Source organism: Pogonomyrmex barbatus, unplaced genomic scaffold, assembly GCF_055798465.1.
Source record: "Pogonomyrmex barbatus isolate J1 unplaced genomic scaffold, ASM5579846v1 scaffold13, whole genome shotgun sequence".
Taxonomy (NCBI): domain Eukaryota; kingdom Metazoa; phylum Arthropoda; class Insecta; order Hymenoptera; family Formicidae; genus Pogonomyrmex; species Pogonomyrmex barbatus.
The window spans coordinates 1,829,132-1,844,286 of record NW_028297109.1 but is presented as its reverse complement, the minus strand read 5'-3'; the positions used below and the strand labels follow the sequence as shown (position 1 = coordinate 1,844,286).

Genomic DNA, 15,155 nt, shown 5'->3' with positions numbered 1-15,155 from the left:
TGATAAAATCGCACTTAAAGTTTGTAAATTAAGAAGGAAAATGTTCGATTCGGATTTTAAAATATATAAATAAATGTATAAATAAATATTTTTTTACAAAGTAGCGTACATTTTGTTCTATGAACAAATAGCAAAAAATGACAGTTTGTTAATAAGTTTAAAAGTCTATTAAGTAATTTATTACTTGAAATTTATTTCTACTGCATTGCAAATCTTCGATAAATTTAAAAAAAAATAATAATAAAGTGAGAAATAGATATGTGTGCTCGTATGGCGAATCAAAATGCAATCGCGACAAAAAAGTAGAACAGTAAAATCCTCTATTCTGCAAAGCGAGTTTCGCTGCAAATACCGTGCCATTTTTTCCACGTATCTTGCGTCGTATTGATCGTTGCAATTGTAAACAGCGCGATCTTGCATCGTCACGTCGTCGAACCGTGCGTTGAAATTTATTTCGGCGAAATTTTTGATTTCTTCCTTCTTTTTTTTTTTCTTTTTTCCTTTCAAAAGTTCTCGTGACGTAAATCTTGCGTGTTTACTGAAAACTTCCGGCGAAAAAAAGCAGACCTACTTTGCGTATGATTTATTCGCCACCATGCACGCGGTTGCGGCGGATGAGTTTTTAATGGCGCATAATACGGAAGTAAAAATTGCCAGCTTTCGTGGGACGCGGGAATTAGACCTCGCGTGAGAGAAGTGAGAGGGCGGCGCATCAGTTTTCCATGGATCGAGAGGGTATTACTCCGGTAAATAAATTCCCTCTCGCTCAGGAAGCAGAATGATAAGGTATCGTGATGTCCTAAGGAGACGCCAGTTACTTCCACGAAGACTCGTCGATACGTCTTCCGGGGAACTTTGGGCGCTCCACTGGCTGATTACCTCGGAAGATCTCGGTAACATTCGAATCTTATACCACGTATGTCACTGCCATTCGCGGACGCGACACGGATAGATTCTTTTCGCGTTCTTTCGATAAACCAATCTTCGTCCATTACATTTATCGTTAAACGTAAACATCTAATTTATATCACGTATTTATTTTTTTTTTTTTTTCTATAAAGTAATATTCGTATATTATTCGAATTGCCGCAATTAAAGGTGTATACATACAAAAGAAATTATAATTCTTAAAAAAAAGTAGCATTTTGAAGTAGCGCCTTTTAATTTATTATTCATATTCTTTATCACGTTTACATACATAGGCGTAGCGACTTTACTTTTTAAAGTTCAACATTAATAATCCTCTTACAGAGGATTTCACAGTTTTCATATGAAATGCGGATACAACGAGCATGACAATAAATATTTGTCAAATAGAATATTTATAGTAAGTATCTATTTCATTATTCTCTTCTAATAGAATTTACCTGCAAAATCTTTGTATATTTATCTCAGTATATGTGAAAATACAATAGATACGAATGATAAGAAAGTAACTTAAATATTCAACGAAACATATATATATATAACGAACGTATCTCTCTGGAATAACTCGAAATACGAAAATTTCACATTTGCATTATTTGCAAGTCAAATAATCTGATATAAACATACACACATATATTTTTGTTATGTTAACAAACACAATAATTTAATATTGAAATAATATTTTTATATCGTTATCGCAATAAATAATTATCATCAGAAAATAAAGCCAAGTGTCTAAATATTTTGAAATTATATTTTTACGAGTATATATAGCAGAGATGCCAAACAATTTGCCTTTTTCCCACTTATTTTATGATGCCAATAATTTGTTTACATTAACTGCAAATTCAACCACGGATAAATGCATCCGAACAAAGATAGAAGCCTTATCTCGTCTTGTCTTGATGTCTGTAACCGAGTCTTCGTACACCTGCACAGACAGCGGCAATCCTGTCATCTGTTTGAAATCGGGAGAAGAGAGGAGAGAAAGGGAAAGGAGAAAAGGAGGAAAAAGATATACGAGCAGATAAATCACGCTTTCGTGCTACTTTTCCTCTTTCTTTTTTTTATTTTGCACTATCCACCGCCCACCTTGGTCGTTGTTGCCGCCATGACGACGCGTTTCCACGACGTGCTATTATTAAGACGCCGGGCGCCGTGATGTCTTGCTATGTTCGCTCTACATACAAGCGCCATTTCCGGAGCGCCATATCAAGAAACTTATTTGATTTGTAACTTTACTCAAATCTATCGGAAAACTCGTTAATCGTTTTCCTCTTTCAATTACTCATTCAATTACACGCCTTGAATTAACTATAATTACTAACTGCTACTAAAAATATAAACGTGCACGTCTTATAGATATAATAAACGAATAATTTTCATCAAGATAAAATATAACGAGAAATTAATTTCAAACTCATGGAAAATCACCTAATTGCCATTATTTAAAATAGAAATCCGAAAAGAAATTTATTAGAACAAATTTTACTATCCAGCAGATACAGTGTACATGTAACAAAAAGTTGTAAAACAATATGTTTAGAAAAAAATGTTTCATTAAAATGATGTTTTCCGGATTTAAATATCAAATTGCAAATTGTTATGAAATGTTAACATAAACTGTATATTTTGGCGGAAAGCTAATTTCAAGCTATTAATGAATCAAAGACGTGCAAGGTAGAATGGGGAAGATTAGAATAAAAAGAAATTCCAGTGAGACTTTATAAATTACTGCCAGAGCGAATAATTGAGGTACTTGAGAGAACAAGGGAGAAAATTATTAAAGTAGAGAGTTTCCGTGTTTTACGGTACGCCTTTATGCTTTTGATAATTTTTCAACTGTATTATAATTTCTTGATGTACAGATTTCTTTTATTTAAATATATATACCGATTGATTGTACAGAGAAAAAGATATACTCTTTTCCTCTTGGACAAAATTTACATTTCATCTATGTGATATATTTATTATAAAAAAATTAGAGTTTTATTATTGAAAAAATTAGAAATTTTTAATTATTTTTCTAGACGAGAATGTATATAAGATACAATAAACGCTGTAAAATATACACGAATAATGAATTAATAATATATAATTAAATTATAAAGAGTTTAATCTGTTGCTCTAAAAATTTGAAGAAATTAATGTCTGAATTAATGAATCTTAAACTCAAGAAAATTCAATTTAAACTAATTTTGCGAATTCTCCCAAAACTGGATTAAGCCGTTGCACTGAATCTTTCAATTACAGTACTTTACGAAATCAAGCAAAAACAGAATATCTTTTAAAATTAAAGAATTACTTATTTTTGAAATATATCATCTTCATTTAATACGCTTGTCTTCTCTTCTCTCTCTCTCTCTCTCTCTCTCTCTCTCTCTCTCTCTCTCTCTCTCTGTCTTCTCTTTAAAACGTGTTATAAACTGTGCAAAGATTAGTTATTACTTAACTGTACATTTCGCAATATCTACCGAACTTAACTGACCGCGAAATAAAGTATCATTTCTTGAAACACAACTATTAGTTACGTAACTGCCACGTTACGATGTTTTGTAACTCGATATAAAGGTTTCCGGGTCCAGCACGTATGCACGACGAAAACGTTATGTAATTTGAAAGCCATGCGCCGGAATTGCATGAAACTTTCAGGAAATGTTAGCAATACCGTTACGGATATAACGATGCCATTGCGGTAACCCTGGGGCGTCTCATTCTCGTATATATTCTACAAACACGAAGGGTTAAATGTGGTTTACCAATTGCGCGGTTAAATTCCGAGATACGTTTTCGAATCCCTCCGAGAAAATTACCTGTCGAAGTCAATCGCTCGTTCTCTTCTACACATTAGCCGACTCGTTCGCGATATCGCTTGATTTTATACGATACGTTATACGCGCTTCGTATTTTTCTCGATACAATACGCCGACAAGCGAAAGAGTGTCGGACATCGAAAAGTACAGAGACCGTTAATTGCACGTCAACAGTTAAATCTAAAGCACAAAATATAAAATGTAAACTCTTTACATTTAATACAGACTACTCAGATTTTATTCTTTTTTTATTTGTGACAAACGAAAGAAAATGAAAACCGTTTTATTGTCAATGAAACGTAAATATTCTGCAAAATATTCCGTATAATACAGAAATTTTATATAATCGTTAAAGAAAAAAGTATAGACATAAAATAATATAAACCTTTTTAGGAATATACATCATTTTTTAAAAAATATAATTTAATAAAAGTTAATAAAAATAAATTTAGAATTTAACAAATTACTAATATCTGTTATACTATATTTTAAGCTTGTATAATTTTTCAATAATGCTATACTCTTCCTCTTATATGCATACAAATCGATCTATTCATTTCAATAACGCCTGTCAAAATATAATCAAAACATATTTTTTTTTTTTTAATAAAATTTATCTTTACATTTTATCAAATATTTACTCAATTCATAATGTCAATAATTTTCTATTATTTCTCAAATAAAATATAAATTTTTTTTCATATGCATTTTGATACTTGCTATCGCAATGTATCCGATTGCGATTTATGCGATTTATGCGACATAATCAAATGTTATTGGAAATGAAGCTGTACACCGATATATCGGATCGTCCAACTTTCAAAGATCATTTTCGAAAATAGATAAAGTCTCATATGGGAAAACTTTACGATGTACAGGCAACAGAACATGAAATTACATTGCCCTCTTGAAAACTTGTCTAGATTTACTCTTTGAAGTTTCGACTCGCAATTAAGAGTTATCTCGTGTACTTTGGGACTTATAAGCTTACCTTGATCGTGAATTGTCTGCAGAGCGGCTTGTAGGCGTTTGTGCCGCAAACGAGAAAGCGATCGGGACCTTGTCTGCCGAACACCCGCACATAGTTCTGGCACTCGTCGTTGTTGCGCCCTTTCAAGTAGCAAAGCTCGCGATGTGCCTCGGTACTGGACCATTGCAATCTCTAAAACAGGCAAGATCGAGCAAACATTACAACCCCCGGGATTCGACCAATTTCATGTCACGTGCACGGTACAAAGTACGTGAGTTTATATAAAAGCCGATTAGCGGTCAGCCAAAGATTAATGCTCTTGCATGAAAATTGAGGCGACTTAAATGGATCTCGAGCCTCTTGCTTTCGATAAAGGAGGAGGGGAGTGTATCGATTCGAGGAACATCGCTACTACCATCTCGTGCTTTCGTGCAAGAAGCAGGGACTCGGTTTAATAATTCCTTCGGATCGCATTAATTTTGCGGAGTTACGCGCTCCGTTCGGCAGATTTAGAGCCGGATCTGCGAAAAATGTAAAGTCCCTTTAACGTTAAAGTCGACTTTAAGATATAATTTATATCGCGCAGGCTATATACGCGTTAGAGAATTAAATGTAATGCGACGTTAAATCTTTTTGAATTCTCGCGACCTCGGTGGAATAAATGAGTACTGCCGCGAGGTGGTTGAGTCGTAATCCGATGACAACGGTCTCGTGAAAATAATGACGATGTATCCGGACTTGTTCCTTTTTCATTGGTGCATTTACGCATTATTATCCCGACTGGAAGAGTAACATATCACATTATTTTTTACATTAAGATACGTGACGAATAGTGATCCGCTTTGGGATAAAACGACGCTTCCCAAGTCCGAGCTGCATTTCAACTTCAAATTGGCCGTCTCATTAATATGTTCTCCTACGAAACTACAAAGATAAACAATAAACGAATCTTTAAAACGCTCCGTACATAAACTATGATTATATTCGAAAACATAAAGAGCTTGAGATAATCGGATTTTACATTTTGAATTGTAATATAAATTGTAATATAAATACTGGAAAATATATAACTTTGCGTGTGTCTTCAAAAGAAATTGCAGATTTTAAATGCAAATTTAAAAAAAAAAACATAAATATACAACTTTCTAAGATTCGATCGAATATTCATGTCTTTATCACATTTAAAAAATGTGTATGTATTAATTACTTTAAATTAATAATCTAAAGCGCTACATACGCAATCAATTTTTTTTTAAATTTAATTAACATTTGCATAATAAAATAATTTATAATTATATTATTCGCTCATTGACGAAGTTGACTATCGCGTGATTATCACGTGAAAGCGCGCGGATTATCTGGCGGAAGAAGAAAGTGGTCGTACGTGCGAAAGAATAGAAAATAGCTCAAGTGGAAAATAGGACGCTGAAATTATTGAATTATTTTAAGAGAAGAAACAGAGGAAAAAAAGGGTCGCGCGCGTGATTCTAATTATATTGTCTGTTCGGTTAACAAAAATCAAATCACGTTGCCGTGACTCGGAGTACTCGGTCTCCTTGTTTAAATCGACCACCTCGTGGCCCTCGAGGCAACGTTGAGAGACGTAGAGTGCGAAACAACAAGAAGGTGAGGAAACGACGAGAAGGTAAGGTAGGGAAGGTAGGTAGGTTACGACAGGAGCTGCAGCTGCATACTGCCAAGCAGAAATCCTTGAACAAGCTATATTCAGCTCCTTCCCCAGCGCGCCGTGTTATATCTTTACGACGTCTCATGGCCATCCGGGAAATCCAGTTTCCAGTTTCCCTGATAATTTCGGCTGGTCACGCCTGACACAAAAGTCACGCGTGTGTTTAAGCCGTATATCCACGCAATTTCCTCTCGTCGACTTTTCTTATATATATATATATATATAAGTTGATAGATCCATCAACAGAATCAACAGAATCAAAATGTATTTTTAGACAGCAGAAATGTCTAAGAGAATATAAATTTTGAATAATATCTGAAGAATTTTTTAATTAGATTCTTGAAACAAATGCATTCTCGTGAATGTTTAAAAAAACATTCTAGTTTTTTTTTGAATATTTCTCTTTAAATATCTTTCTGAGTAAGTCACTTAATGCTATCATATTGTATATAATAATTTTTAACAGTCTTCTTTTATCTTTATAATCGATGGTTTGGTGATAGATTTTATCGAATATAACGAATTAGATAGTAATTCGAAGCGATAGCTCGATCGGGAAATTGGGTAACGAGGGTACATTTAGCACGATAGAGAAATCGAATTATGTCCCGGGGAGGCAAATTATCTTCGAACACTTCGGTCGTTATTCGAATGGATAAAATCCTAAAAATTTCATTCTATTCAGTTAAATTCGTAAAATAACAAAACAAATTAATAAAATAAAGAACAAATCTCTTTACTCTTTTACCAGAAATTTTTAAATAACAAAATATTTTACGATGAAAAATTGCGTACTTTTATTTTACAACTTTGCACTGTCTTTCTTTTTAATGTTTTCTAAAACAGAACTGTATTGATTTTACGGAGAATTTTGTGGATAATTTTATTGATATTTTTTTTATATAAATCATAACCAAGCGAAAAAATATAATAGAATAATAGAATTTTAAATTGCTAAAGAATATAATTTTAAATAAAGGTAATTTAATAAATATGTTCAAGATGCTGCTTTAAAAGACTATTTCTTGAAAATATTAGATGTCAACCTATTGCCCTCTTGATTATACGCTGTATAATTATCTTGCAAGTATCGAAAATTCATCAATTAACCGTACCCATACCAGCGCACTTCAAAATATCAAGATAAATTAAGTGCCCAATGCTGCGGTTACTTTTTAACGAGCCGACTAATTCGTAACATAAATTAATCGCCGTTTCCTACGCGATTCTTAATTAATTTCTGGATCCTAAATGATTTCTTGCCGCAGCACTCGGTGGCAATAGCAAAGGAACCAATTAAGGAGCACCGAACGGTATTTCGGGAATATGAATGTGAATTTAGAGACGAGCCGCGTGATGTATTCCACTTTTTGTCCTAATTAGAATACGTCTCTGCGAGAATTCCGGCCGTCTCCGTTGCCGTCAGTTTTAGGGCTACGGTGCGAGCGGAAGCAGAAACAGCCCACGGCGAGTTACAACCGACGGTCGAAAACTTTCGACCGCAAAATCGTACTGCATATTCATCGAGTAATACGATTTCGCCAGTTTCGAGCCTGTGTCGGTGGTGGCCGATTTTACGCTTTAACCCGCGAATAAATTCGACTTCGGGACATCATACCGGCACGGCGCAATGTGGCGCGGGAGAACTTCTCATGATTTTTCGTTCCCTTTGTTCGCAGACTGATTCGGATATTCTCTGGCTGGGTCCTGTCAGTGTAACTTTCTGGGAAGATGGTAGTGATGCGGGAAAAGGGAGGAGCTAACAGAGAAGTGTGCTTATCCGGGAGTAAACGGAAAGGAAAGATTCGTCCGAACAGGACGAGTCTCCTTTATATTCGTTTTCCTACAGAATTAAGTAATCCGCTTTTTGCAATCGATCAAAATTTCTTTTCAAGCCGAAAAGTTTTAATTAAAACGCGTAAAGCGATATCGGACGAATTAAAGTATCTGACATGTTTATCTCTCCGAGGCCTGCATCACACTATTAACTATTTTTGTATTATATATGTCCAAAAATATAACATATTATCTGGATCAATTGGATAAGTGTAGATCAATTTAAAGTAATAAGACTTTATTAATTAATGTAAAATATTAAAATTGTAACCGCAATAATCTATTAATAGGATTTATTTAAATATACAAATTACATTTTAATATTTCTTTAAATTTTTATTGAATAACTGATAAAAACCGATAGTTGACCACTATTATGTAAATGCATTCTAAAAAGAGCTGTATTAATTCTATTAAAATAAATATTACATATTGAAGATTTAATATCTGATTGAATGTAAATTTATAATTACAGCCTAAAGTTCGATTATCGATGTATGTTTCTTTGCACAGACTTTTTCTATTGCTTCTCAAACAAAATCACAAAATATATTTTTCGTATTCAAGTATTTTGCTAGTATTTTGTACAGAAAACATTTACGGTCACGTGAGCCGAAAGTTTTTAACAAAGTACAACTAAAGTATTCTCTTTAATCGAAATACCAAGAACCGAGATACAGGGTAATTCAAGGGTATTGTGCCAAGGAAATATGGCGAAACATTTGTATTTCCGCAGTAAGTACGATATACGTGTTTCTAACTGCAGTCTGTTTCACGCGGCCAAAGCTGCGAATAAATTCGGTTATAGACATTAGTCGCAGGCATTCCGTAAAAACTTTTTCGTGACACGCCAACAAGTTGCTTTGCCTTCTTAACTTTGGTAAAAATGGCATATATCGATAACGACCGAGTGCGGTCGTATAAGAGCAAAAAATACGTTTGCTCGAATGTATAAATTTATTCTCAATTCTTTTCATTTTTCATATTGTATGAAGAAAAATTTAATTATATTTAACATTAAAATTCAAGATAAAAAAATTTAGAATTTTGATTTGCATTTCTTTTTATTAAAAAAAAAAAAAAAAAAAAAAAAAAAAAAAAAATGTCATAACGTCATCATAAATTGAATGATATATAATTGGATAATAATTACAATTCCAATTTATTTCTCTCTATTATGCAAGACGTGCTAAAAATCATCAAATATTTATAAAGACATTGATTGATATGAAATTGTTTTTTTTTTCCAATACAACGTGGAAACACTGATAAAAATCAATTATGCGCTGCTGAGAAATTAATTCATATTCAATTGTCACATTCTCGATTAAATTAATACTATTATTATAATCCAAGTACAGAAACGCACTGAGTAGTGAACAAGAAATGAACAATAAATTATATGGCACGTGACGCCCGATAATACATCATTCCACGCTCCGCATCGAAGTAACTTACATTTGTCTCGTTTGAATTACATTACAAAGTTTGGAATTTATAGACACCGCTAATGCTCGCGAGTCCTCACCACTGACCGTTACCGTTTTCCAACATATTACGCTTTATTTATAACTTTGCTAATCGTCAATAGATTGCAAAATTTACGTAATGTAGAAAATGTAAAAAATTCGAGTAACAACTACCACCAGTTTAATTATCATATAATATGCATTGTTATATATATATGTATGGTATATAGTATAGCTCATATCTAAATTTCATAATTTCATTCTTATTATAAAACTGATTGTGTTACTTTAATATTTGAGATATAAAATAATGTTTGTAAATTTTATTATGTTATTTTTAATAAGTACAAGAAAATTATTTTTAAATCTCGATTTGATTCATTATGCGCGATAATAATTTGAATAATTTTTAAACATCGTATATTAACCCGCCTGCCATTGCTACCTCCATTGCTATTGTGACCGGAATGAAGTCAGACAAGTGTAATTTCGCGGACTGGGACGCCGAGCTGCGTCAGCCGACTCTCTTTTCAATTTTCCGCCGTGCCGGCGGCGGAGACGGGGTTTTGCCTTAACCCGTGGATTAACTGGCGAGTGGTTGTCGTTTGACGTACAGTAGCGAGTATACATTGCGCGAGTTGGTATTTAATCTAATAACGCGGTTGAAAAGAAACACTCTTAGTCTTTTCTTACTATTGTACGCCGCACCTTCGAGATATTCCTGTTCCACGCAAGACAAAGAATCACGCTGTGCTTTTCCGTTTCTGTACCTGGACTAGACATGCAGTTTTTCACATTACTACAGAGAAAAAACGATTTTGCAAAATCATACAAAAAAATGACTTGACAAAATGCAGGTTTAAAAATAATTTTGTTAAACATTAAAATAATTGTGTGTAGAATCAATCAAATATCAAAAGTACTTGCAATGTGCTTAAATATTTTATATTCTAATAACATTTTCAACAAACTTCAATCAAATCAAATTTTTATACATTTTATACATATACATATTTTAGCAACATAGTTCTTTCCGTATACACATTCTTTTTATATCCAAATTTTCGTCGATATATGGATCATATTTTATGAATTTCATAAATTTTATTCGGAAACCTAATTAAAAGAGACTAAAAATAAAAAAATTTTTCATGTATTTATTAAAGAATAATAAAGAATATATTATTTTAAAGTGATGAAAAATAATTACAGCTTTTGAATATATAATTAAAAATATTATACAAGCAAAGACAATATTATTCATAATAAAAAATGTCTCATTATAAATATAGTCTTGAGAATAGCTTTTATTACAATTAAATAACGCAGAAAATTCATTAAAACATAGTATTTTATATTGCTTTCATTAAAATCCAATATTAGCTACAGTTTTATGAGCACTTCATGATATGAATCCTTTGTGTTATAAGTAATTACTTGCATATTATATACCTTTTGTTTTACAATGTTATTACTAACATCATTGTACTTATCCATTAAAAGCTTGAAAATCTTCCATAAATAAAACAATTATAATCACATGAATATAATTTATATGGTATCTTTTTTTCTATGGAATATTTTTGCATATGCAATAATTACTTCATTTATTGTCAATTTGTTACTTTATATCTTTACTACTACTACTACTACTTTAGTCGACTGCATATCTAATTGCTTTACATAATCGTTTATATTCTTCAAATTATTGATAGAATTATCTATCATTTTAATTTAAAATATCTGACACACTTTTCTGTTTTCGTATATACGTATATAGAAGATTTCAGAATTATCAGGGATATTCTTTAAATTATAACTTTCACAAGCAATCACGAAGAGATATTTTTTTCTCTGCGAAAATCGAGTCCACCAATCCTGCCAATTTTCTATCAGGTGTGTGTGTTATTCCACACTTGCTGTAACGGCTCATTCACTCAACGACGACGGTGCTCCTTGAGAATTGATTTTCTTCTCAAGGAGGACCGAAAAACAATTCACCTTTTTCAATGTTCCAGACTGGCGGAAGACGTCAGCTGGTGGTGGGTGACATCTTCCACCCTTTCCCCTCGGCTAAATTTGCTATGGTCATCACGCGTCCTCGAAAGTTTTTCCAGCATTCGACAACTTCCGCCCTACAGTTTCGATTAAACTTTCCTAATTCTAACATAAGACTAGAGTCCAGCAGCAAACTTGGGCACACGAAAATAACGATATGAAATGTTTGAACTTGGAAGCTAGTTGTACGTGTCGCCGTGCAGAATACAAAATAGAAACATCTGATAAAATTTTGGTTTACGGCACATCTACGATACAGCTGTAATATATAACATTAGATGCCGACAGAGTCACCATTCTTTCATTCGGTCTTAAATCAAAAGGTATAATAAATCTAATAAAACTAACTAAAGATAAATTTAAATTAGACAACTTTTAATGTTTAAACTTAATTAATATTTTTTTCTGTAACATTAATATCAAGGACAGAGTTATATTTTAATAACAAATTTTAATTAATATCAAATTTCAATTTCAATTAAGTAACCGGAATATATTAAATACATAATTCAAATAAGTATGCATATTTTACAGATTTTTTTATAATTTCTTTTGGAATTCATAATAAAAATTAAAATAGAATCTAATTGTAACTTGAAACGTACAATTATAATGTTATAAATATACGAATTAATATCATGCAATAGGATTCTTTCGCAATTTGAGGAGAAAAACAAGATTTTAACAAGATGCGGATTACTCTGCGCTTTAATAATTATACACAATTCTTGACTATTTGTTTCTAACCTATTAATAAATTGTAATATATAACCGTGGTAACAGTGTGATAGTTCATACATGTATTATAAATAGTATAGTTACAGCACAAGGATTATGTTGCGACGTAGAAACAGTGACACATATAATATTTATAACTGCAAACAATGTTGCAGTTATGTGCTACAATGTGAATGGAATGTTTCAACATTAATGAACTAAAGAGAATGCACAAAATTCGAGTAACGTAACGCAAACAATCAAATAAAATATTGTAAAAAAAATCTTTTTTACACAAATATTAATATATATTGTTTTAAAGATTGCTATATAATATATTTACGCTACAAATCCAAAAGGTAAAATGAGTCTTTCTAAAGTTAAAATCAATAAAAGTTATTTATTTCTTAATTTTCGAATTAAATTAATTTCGATATAAAAAATTGATATCACAATATGAGAAACTTATTTCAAATATATATATATATATATATATATAATAATAATTATTATTATTATTAAATAAAAATTATCTCTAAGAGATTAATAAAATAGAGTAAAAAAATTAATTTAAAATTTAACTCAAACTGTGTAATAAAAATATAATCTTTCTCTCTACTTAGCTCAGTATTATTTCATTTGATTTAAGATATTCTCTCTCTCTCTCTCTCTCTCTCTCTCTCTCTCTCTCTCTCTCTCTCTCGGGCACTTTATTATAATGCGCTTTTACAAAATTCTGCTACTATTCGTGAATATAAGATACAACGAGCACACACATGGCGAGACAACGTAACGTACAGCAATTAAACCGTATACGGCAGAAACAGCATGAGCCAGAATATGCACATATGCAATTGAACGTGCAAACGAACAACAGAACGCGGATACGATCTACAAACGGAAGAAAGTATTCCCTTTTTCTAATTTAATCTCTGCCCGATAAAACAGACCGATTTTTCAATTTCACGAAAGGAATCGAATTCGTGACTGCTACGCGAAGTAGAACTGCGCTACATTTTCCGAGCGATCATGCGTTTTTCTTATAGAAATCCATAATTAAATTGGCTACCGGAGAATACGCGCATCAATGTTTTAAATAAAAGAGAAATTAATTACTGTTAATATTACTTTTTTTATAGTTTTTTAATTCTTAATGAAAATATGTTAAATTCAAGAAACACAAATAACAAATAAATTATGCTAACTTTATTTGCAATTATTTTCATAAAACAAAAAATTTAATGAGAAAAGAAAAGATAATATAACATTTTTTTCCTTTTAAAATTCTATTTTCATAAAATATGGGATATGTTTCTTTCTGATCACGTCGCTATATTGCATGAATCGATGACATTCTTCAGAACGTGATTGATTCCAATACAGCGAGATATATTTATTCTCGAAGATACTAAAATAGTCATCATAAAATTATTTATCATTATATTTAAAATATCTAATCGTCAATTGGCAATTTTATTTTTGGAATGTTTCAAACATAAGTATGATGTAAAAAAACAAGATATTTAATTTATAAAAGTTCTTTGATATATGTGTACGAAATACTAAAATATATTAAATATAAATTAATTCCTAAATTATTTATAATTACAATTTCGTAATAATAAAACCTATACCTGTACAAATTTTATGTAAAACATAATTCTTATATAAAATAATATATTAATATATTTAAAATTAATGCAATATGATGTGATAAAATTGCATGTAACATTATTTGCATAAATAATGCAACATTATATAATTTATATAAAAAACAATGAAGAAACCAGTAACCTTTCTGCAGATTAATTAATGTAATAAAAATTTATTATTACAAATAATAAATTTGTATGTAATTCTAAGAATAAAAACTGAGAGACAGGAAAGAAAAAAAGAGTGTACTTTCATTGTTACACTAATATTCTACTATATACTATGCTATTAAATGTTAAATGATTTGTTAGCTTTTTTTCGGCTAAGTTTTTTTAAAAAATTATATTTTTTTCAAGTCAACTTCCATTTTAGTTTAACTTCCACTCTAATAAGTACACAAACAAAATACGAAATTTAGAATATTCCATATGTATGTCATATTCCTAATACAACTATTCATATAGAGAGAGAGAAAAATTACATTACTAAAATCTAGATGTAGTTTATTTAATTTCTAATATAGTATGTAAATAATAAAGCAAATTACTCGTTTATTTCTATTAAATGGAAAAAGTCGGATTCCTTTTGTACTGAAGAATTCATCACGGATTTTCTCTGGTATTCTCTCGTTTTCTAGCATTCTTACTGTTCTCGTAAGAATTCATAATTATACACAATATTTGCATTATTTAAGAATCTTTTATTATATCATTTTTTAATATTATATATAAAGAGATAAAATATTTTAGAATATTTTATTTAGAAATCTTAAAAGAATTCTTAAAAGAATCTTAAAAGAATTTTCATTATTTTGTCTACAAAGCACAAGGGAAAGCTGAGATGTTTGATTATAGTGTTTTATGTACGTCATATCTTTAATGTTATCGGACTGATATCTTAGGTTTTATGAAAGATTAAACTCTTTAGTGCCACGCCCCTGATGTGTACTCAAGGCAACCCTCTAGTGGCGAAACTCCGACAAGATTAACTGAAAGACATTTCCCTTCATAAGTTCCTAAAAACCT

General features: G+C 31.2%; 1 protein-coding gene across 1 annotated transcript in view; it reads right to left on the bottom strand.

Moving 5' to 3' along the window:
- The window catches only part of LOC105423206 (semaphorin-1A), a 217,341-nt gene that overhangs the window by 57,178 nt on the left and 145,008 nt on the right, over nt 1-15,155 (bottom strand). The window contains exon 5 of the mRNA XM_089072445.1: nt 4,732-4,902. Coding sequence (XP_088928571.1) covers nt 4,732-4,902 — 171 coding nt within the window. The remainder of the gene's footprint in view (nt 1-4,731; nt 4,903-15,155) is intronic.